This window comes from Rhamphochromis sp. 'chilingali' (assembly GCF_963969265.1).
Source record: "Rhamphochromis sp. 'chilingali' genome assembly, chromosome: 8".
In the NCBI taxonomy this organism is placed as follows: Eukaryota; Metazoa; Chordata; class Actinopteri; order Cichliformes; family Cichlidae; genus Rhamphochromis; species Rhamphochromis sp. 'chilingali'.
The window spans coordinates 3,796,724-3,804,864 of record NC_137935.1 but is presented as its reverse complement, the minus strand read 5'-3'; the positions used below and the strand labels follow the sequence as shown (position 1 = coordinate 3,804,864).

Genomic DNA, 8,141 nt, shown 5'->3' with positions numbered 1-8,141 from the left:
CTCTCCTGCTATTGATTTTCTCATAAATGCTGAATACCAATACTTGCTGATTAGTTTACTACCATTACTTTTGGTCAGCATTAAAAGATTGTAAATATATTACTGCAGCTACAAACTGAGGCAAGCCGTCTGACCACAGAGGCGGGGCGGCGTGCTGCACTGCAGTTTTGCTGATAATCATTTACACCAGTCCAAGGAGAGCAAGAACGCTTTCATCAGGGATGAGTCAGAGACACAGCACTCCAACAAATGGTTAATGAACATCCAGAGGGAGCTTACATTCTCCTGCTTGTCTCGAAATGTTTACAAGTGCACCCAGTACAAAGACATAATGAGATCAACTCTGGTTCCTGTGTCTCCCTGCTTGTTTTTGCCTGGTGGATCCCTGTTTGTGGATTATGTAAATTTTTTATTAGAGAACCAGATAAAGACTAAGGACAATACGCACGACGCAGAGGGCTAACAAAAGACAGGTGAACTCAATTTAGACGAGAACAGAGGGAACAAAGGACGAAAGTAAAAACTTCACATGAGGAACTAAACTGGAAAATTAAATGGGAAACAAACAAAGAACAAACTCTCCATACAGCGAACACGATGCAGACGGGGGTCCACAAAAGACCAGGCGCCAGGGTTACAACAGAAAAGGATGATTTGAATATTTGCTGGGATGTTGCTGGACTTCTGTAGTTCCTCATTTTGAATCATTTTAAGATGAGCAGTCGTAATGAGACATTTCCAAACATATGTATGCTGCCCTCACGACACGTGACCCTGTGAGGTTAGACAGCTAGCGAACAAATAGAAGAGGTCTTCCACACAAGGCTTGACTTTCTTGTTTTTATGTAACTAGAACATGAGAAAAAATGAAAATGAATCGCTGGTTAACACACATCTTAATAACAACTTGCCGATTAGCCTAGCTTAACATGTACATTACATCAGCATACAGTTCGCTCCATGTAAACACACATAACGACTGTCTCTACACATGTCAATACTCACAAAGACGAACGTTTTCCGAGGTGCGAACGTGTAGAGCACTCTTAGCGTGAACATGAACTAGTCCCTATTTAATAACTGCCGGAGCACTTTTTCACGACATCATAAGCGAAAGGGTACATCAAAGATAGGTTAGTGAACAGGACGCTCCCTCGCTCCATTTCCGCACATAGGATACAAAGATCTCTTGTGAAAATGATGTCTCACTCTGAGCTTATTTATCACTCTGCTTATGTGGCTCAATCAGCACACACACCAACCGCTGACTTTTGACTCAAGGGCATAACACTCCCCGCTTGATATACACACATTATATCACAATAAACATCAATACAACATATTCAAACATCATCTAGCATTGAAGAATATTCATTCAGTCTCTGCAAGCAAAACAACAATCTCTGAAACTGGTCTTAGAAACATTTTAACAGTCCCATCTTTTACAGTCCGCACTTCCACTTTTCGGACCTTCTTGTCGCTGCTGGGGAATGTTTTTACTATTAGTCCCATGGGCCATTCGTTCCTGCTGGCTTGGAGGTCCTTTAGCAGGACCACATCTCCTATTTTGACATTAGGTCTAGTCTCTGTCCATTTTGCACGACCTTGTAAGGTGGATAAATACTCTCCCTTCCACCTTTTCCAAAAAGTGTCAGCGAGGAGTTGAACATGTTTCCATTGTTTCCCAAACAGCTGCCCTGATGAGAAGTTCCCAAGTGGGGCGGACACAGCACTCATCTTCTGCGTTAGTAGCACTGCTGGAGTGAGTACTGCAGGACTGTCAGGGTCGGTGGATATGGGGACAAGAGGCCTTGCATTAATAATTGCCATCACCTCGGCCATGAAGGTGCACAACACTTCATGAGTAAGACGTGTTTGTTCAGTTCGTAACAACATTGCATCCAGAATGCGCCTGGCAACGCCTATAAGGCGCTCCCACGAGCCTCCCATATGAGACGCATGAGGGGGATTGAAAGTCCAAACGCACCCTCTCTCTTGCAGGTACTTTCCTACTGCTTTGTTTCCTGAGTTTAGGTCTAATTCCTTACAAGCGCCCACAAAATTCGTGCCTCTGTCCGAGCGCAGAAACTTGGCCGGGCCCCGAATAGAGAAGAGCCTTCTTAATGCATTGATAAAACTATCAGCAGACATAGTCTCTATCAGTTCGATATGCACAGCCCTAGTTGACATGCATGTGAATAACACAGCCCAACGTTTGTTCTGGGAACAACCACCTCTTGTACGACGCGTCACAATGCAGGCAAGTCTGCCATTTTCTGGATCTGCATTTTGCCTCGCAACTTGCGACATGTGACACACCGATGAACGACAGATGACACAAGCCGCTTCCCTCCAATTATCCAGTACCCAGCACCACGGATAGCTCCTTCAGTTATGTGTCTTCCTTGATGAGCCACTCGTTCATGATAGTGAGTTACAATTAGCATGGCGATGTGGCTGGTAGATGGGATAATCAGAGGGTGCTTTTCATTCTCTGTGAGATCGGCAGCGGAAAGACGTCCACCGACTCGTAAGAGACTGTCTTTGTCCACTACAGGATTGAGCTTTTTGAGTGCATCAAATATGCCACTGACCTTCCTTCCTTCTTTAATGTTTTCAAGCGTCCCTTTGTAAGCTTCTTGTTGGACGGCTCGAATAATGACTGCTTGGGCTCGGGTGAGTTCTTGGACGCTCGGTGTCTCACTGAAACCTTTCCATCCCCTTTGCCCACTTGTCTTTTGTGCAAAGGATGTAACTACATGAATGAGTCTGGCTATGACTCTGCAAAGAGTGATCCAGTTTGAGTACTTTTTGAAACGGTCAGAACCCAACTGTGGCTCTGCTACAGTAGTTTTCATTACTTTTATTTCCGGATGTATCTCTCTGTCTTTTTCAGGTTCGATGAGCGTGAAAGGACCAGTGTGTGGTTCTGTGTGTGGGTCAGAGTACAGAAAGGGTGGACCTGAGAACCAGGTACTGTTCTGCAGGTCTGCTGCTGGAATGAACCGAGTGGCCTGGTCAGCTGGATTTAACTCACTTGGTACATAATGCCATTGACTCGGATGGGTGGATGCTCTAATGCGCGTAACCCTGTTGGCAACATACATGTAGAATCGTCTGGAGGTGTTGTGTATGTACCCCAACACAATCCTACTGTCTGTGTAAAAAGTCACATTGTCTACTTTAATGTCTAACTCGTCTCTGATGAGCTCAAACATTTCCACCGCGAGCACAGCAGCACATAGTTCCAGGCGTGGTACAGTGTGTGCGGGGCGGGGTGCGAGTTTAGACTTCCCCATCACAAACCCAGTATGACACTGTCCTTCACTGTCAACTGTACGCAGATAGACTACTGCACCTATAGCGACAGTGGAGGCATCACAGAAAATGCAAAGTTCTTTCGCTTTCGTTGTGCTTAACGTACCTGGGCTGTAGCACCTTGGTATTTGGAGGTTCTCAAGGACTTGCAAGGAGTCTTTCCATGAGTCCCACCTCTCCTGTTTCTCAGGGGGTAAGAGTGTGTCCCAGTCTTTTCCATCAGATGACAGTTCTCTGAGTAATGCTTTGCCCTGCATTATTATGGGAGCAGCAAATCCCAAAGGGTCATAGAGGCTATTAACTGTCGACAATACTCCCCTCCGTGTGAATGGTTTGCTCTCATTTGACACCTGGTAAGTGAAGCTGTCAGATTGTAGGTTCCAACAGAGTCCCAAGCTTCTCTGAACTGGAAGAGGGTCTACTCCTAGGTCTAAATCTTTCAGGTCCTTTGCACGATCCTCAACAGGGAAAGCTTCCATGACTTGACTGCAGTTTGATGCCACCTTGTGGAGGCGCAAGTTAGACTCTGCCAACATGTTTTGCGTTCTTGTGAGCAGGTTGATTGCTTCCTCTGGCGTGGCGACTGATGTGAGACCATCGTCAACATAAAACTGACGCTCAACAAACTGTCTTGCATCAGATCCGTGTTCTCGTTCTCCCTGCTGTGCTGCCTGTCTCATGCAGTAGATGGCAACAGCGGGTGACAGGCTGTTTCCAAACACGTGGACCTTCATTCTAAACTCAACTATGCTCTTTGTAATGTCATTGTCCTCATACCACAGATAACGCAGATAATCTCTGTGGTCTTCGCGCACAACGAAGCAGTAAAACATTTGCTGCACATCGGCTGTCAGGGCTATGGGCTCTTTGCGGAAGCGCAACAGCACTCCCAATAGGGAGTTGTTCAAATCAGGTCCGCCAAGAAGCACTTGATTGAGCGAAATTCCATCACATTCTGCACTTGAATCAAACACGACTCGTATTTGTTGTGGCTTCTGTGGGTGGTATACCCCAAACGTGGGCAGATACCAATGTTCTTTACTTAGTGGCAGAGGAGGGGCAGGCTCGGCTTGGTCGTTATCCAACATTTTCTGCATGAATTGGATGTAGTGATCTTTCATTTCTGGTCTCTTTTCCAAAGTCTTTCGGAGAGAGCAGAGGCGTTTTGGGGCTTGTTCTCTGTTGTCTCAGCTGTTCTCTTGGTTTTGATAAACTTCACTGTCCATTATTGTCAGGAATGCTCTGTCGTCGATAGACATGGCTTGTTTGTTATCACCCTCAGATCTAACAAACACAGAGTGTCCCAAATCGTCTGTGATGCAGGTTGCATTCATAGTGACCCCATAATTCTCTTTAACGTGAATTGTGTTTGGGCAAGGCTCAAAATAGGATGCACGTCCATTATCTAAGGTGTGTGTTTTATAGACATTGACCTCTGACTGACTGTGCACTTTTCCTAGACACACCTCCCCCACAATAACCCAACCCAGGTCTAGCCTTTGGGCGTATGGTGCATCATTGGGTCCGTTGATTTGCTCACGTACCTTATGGACCCTGATGACGTCCCTTCCAAGGAGTAAAAGGATTGGGGCGTGGTGGTCGACAGGTGGGATGTTATCTGTCACTGGAAGAAGATGTGGGTGATGCTGGGCAATCTCTGGAGAGGGTATTTCAGATCTATTGTCCGGCACAGAGTCACATTCAATTAAAGGGGGTAGCTGGATGTTGACTTCTCCATCCAAAGACTCGAGGAAGAAGTTTACAGCTCTCCTACCTGAGGTTTGTTCTCTGCCAGAGCAAGTCTTTAAGGTGTATGGAGTGGGTTTGGCATTGATTTTGAAAAGGCTGAAAAACTCTGACTTAACCAGTGACCTGTTGGACTGATCATCTATTACTGCATACATTTTTATAGCTCTCTCTTTTTGGCCTGCGGGATACACTTTGACCAAACTGATCTTAGAACATGAACGTGGGCTATCACCTTGGCCACATACCTCTGTGCACTTCGACTCGACTGAAGGTGAGCTCTCGATTTGCTCTTCATTGTCATGGTTTCCTGGTGTAGTACTCTTAGGGGCAAGAGTAGGACCAGGATGCATTGCAGATAAGTGTTTGAGGCTGTCACATTCAATACACTTAACCATTGCTTTACAGTTTTTTGCAATGTGTTGGACAGACCCACAGCATCTGTAGCATATGTGGTGCTCTTTGAGATAGGCTTGTCTTTCTTCAATAGGTTTGTCTCTAAAGAGCTTACACTTTTTGAGTGGATGTGGTTTTTTGTGGATTGGGCACTGGCGATCCGGTTCCTCCATTTTCTTTGGACAGAGATTATTCTGGTCCGGCTCTGCCGTAATGTCCATTTTGTGTGCTGACACAGTAGGTTTGCGACTATATGACCTCAGTTTTTCTGTGGGAGAAGGGACATGGGTGTTGGCCTTGGACATAGCAAAGCTTGGGTCATTCCTCATTTTCGCTTGCCGCTGGACAAATTGTGTGAAAACTGAGAAAGGAGGAAATGACACACTATGAGTCTCCTTGTACTGTGTTCCTACAGTTGTCCACTTTTCCTGTAGGTTGAAGGGAAGTTTTTCCACTATTTGCCTGACTCCTCTAGCTGTGTCCAGGTAAGCAAGTCCTGGGAGCGCGCCATCTTGTTTAGCACACTGAAGCTCCAATAAGGTGTCACTAAGTTCCTGCAGCTTAACATTGTCTTTGTTTGTGAGTTTGGGAAAGTCCTCTACCTTTTTTAAGAGTGCGTCCTCAATAGCCTCAGGTGAGCCGTAGCACTCTTCAAGGCGTTGCCAGACCATCTTCGCACCTGCAGCAGGATTGAGGGTGTGTACAGCACGAATGCGCTTAGCCTGTTCGGATGATGTTGGACCCAACCATTTTGTTAGCAAGTCTAATTCCTCTCTTGGAGACAAATTTAGGTCTTTGGTTGCGCTGATGAATGAGGTTTTCCATGCCCAATAGTTTTCAGGTTTGTCATCAAATTGCAAAAGACCTGTGCTAACTAGTTCTTTGCGAATTAGGTATTTTGCAAACTGTTGCATTTCACTTGATTCAGGTACGCAGTTGTTAAGGTTGGGGGTGTGCTTTGTGGAGTTGGACCAGTACGTGTCGACTACACATGTGTTCACTGTTTGCTCCTGTTTCCTTTCTCTATTTACAGGTGGTGTTTTCGTCTGAGTGTTGGTTATAAAAGGATTAGTTATTTGTGTACTGTCTTGTGCATCTACTTCATTGCAATTTCCTTTAGGAGGCTGTGCTGGGTCGTGCTGAGTGTCTGGGTAGAGTAACTCACATTGTTGTTGAACATATTCGTTAGTGCGGTGCACTGTACTGATGGGCTCAGCTTCCTCACAAAGTTCTCCGTAGAGCTCCCCGCTCTGAATCTTTGCTTCTTCATAGGCTGAGGCCTCTGCTTCAGCTGCGGCTATTGCTTTTTGGCACTGGAGGACATGTAGATGAGCATCCAGTTCAGCTCTCTGTTTCATTGCATTAGCTTCCTTTTCAGCGAAGGCCAGTTGAGCTCGTGCTGCTTGAGCTTTGGCGTAGGCCCTTGCAGCTGCAGAAGCTGTTGATGAGGATGTCCGTTGAGAACGCCTTGTCGAGGTTCTGGATTGCTGCGACTTGGTGTCGAATGGTTGAGACCGTTGCTGCGTTGTAGCTGGTTGAGTGGCAACGTCTGGTTGCTGTTCACCACCGGCTGCTTCGTCTAGCGCTTCAGCAGCGTAGTCTTTTAGGTAATTTCTTCCTGAGCGTAGACTCATGTTGCTTAAAGTAGCTCTGTATGTTTGAACCCGCTGAGTAGGCGTCTTTTCCTTCGTCTTTTTACTATGCTGCCCTCACGACACGTGACCCTGTGAGGTTAGACAGCTAGCGAACAAATAGAAGAGGTCTTCCACACAAGGCTTGACTTTCTTGTTTTTATGTAACTAGAACATGAGAAAAAATGAAAATGAATCGCTGGTTAACACACATCTTAATAACAACTTGCCGATTAGCCTAGCTTAACATGTACATTACATCAGCATACAGTTCGCTCCATGTAAACACACATAACGACTGTCTCTACACATGTCAATACTCACAAAGACGAACGTTTTCCGAGGTGCGAACGTGTAGAGCACTCTTAGCGTGAACATGAACTAGTCCCTATTTAATAACTGCCGGAGCACTTTTTCACGACATCATAAGCGAAAGGGTACATCAAAGATAGGTTAGTGAACAGGACGCTCCCTCGCTCCATTTCCGCACATAGGATACAAAGATCTCTTGTGAAAATGATGTCTCACTCTGAGCTTATTTATCACTCTGCTTATGTGGCTCAATCAGCACACACACCAACCGCTGACTTTTGACTCAAGGGCATAACAATATGCTTTCTTGCAATCATCACTTATTGTGCAATATTGTATCAGATTTAATTAAAATTGTAGTCACAGTTAACATTATATATAACCAATCACCACATGGTGCATATTAGAGTTGTCTACATTTTGTTGTCATTGGCAGCATCAGGACCACACACTCTTTGCATCCTAACTGCTGTGCAAATGTCTGCGTTCTGCAAATTTGTGTGTGGATTTTTTTTCACATGTCAGAGTTGCAATCATGAGTCGACTGAGCTTCCATAAAAATCAGAGCCATGCAACTTGATTCCCTCGGCTAATAATATATATGTGCAGTTGATTGCATGAGTGTGTTTGTCTTAACAGTTAGTGCTCGAGTCAGCATGTCTTTTATTATTAGGAACTGAATTTTGATGAGGTGGTAGATATGGATTTTAGTCGGATGAATTATAGATTGATCTCAGC

The 8,141-nt window shown here is 45.2% G+C and overlaps 2 protein-coding genes across 2 annotated transcripts; both read right to left on the bottom strand.

The window, feature by feature from the left end:
* Positions 1–358: 358 nt before the first annotated feature.
* On the bottom strand, positions 359–4,439 carry LOC308401541 (uncharacterized protein; the record flags this gene model as incomplete). Its single annotated transcript, XM_080889811.1, has 2 exons — positions 359–849; positions 1,006–4,439. One exon carries the CDS (start codon positions 4,437–4,439, stop codon positions 2,250–2,252), a length of 2,190 nt encoding a protein of 729 aa, XP_080745937.1. The 3' UTR covers positions 359–849; positions 1,006–2,249.
* A 66-nt stretch (positions 4,440–4,505) lies between these two features.
* On the bottom strand, positions 4,506–7,690 carry LOC308401540 (uncharacterized protein; the record flags this gene model as incomplete). Its single annotated transcript, XM_080889810.1, has 2 exons — positions 7,416–7,690; positions 4,506–7,259 (listed from the first exon to the last, which is right to left on the bottom strand). Exon 2 carries the CDS (start codon positions 7,092–7,094, stop codon positions 4,506–4,508), a length of 2,589 nt encoding a protein of 862 aa, XP_080745936.1. The 5' UTR covers positions 7,095–7,259; positions 7,416–7,690.
* Between the last annotated feature and the right edge of the window lie 451 nt (positions 7,691–8,141).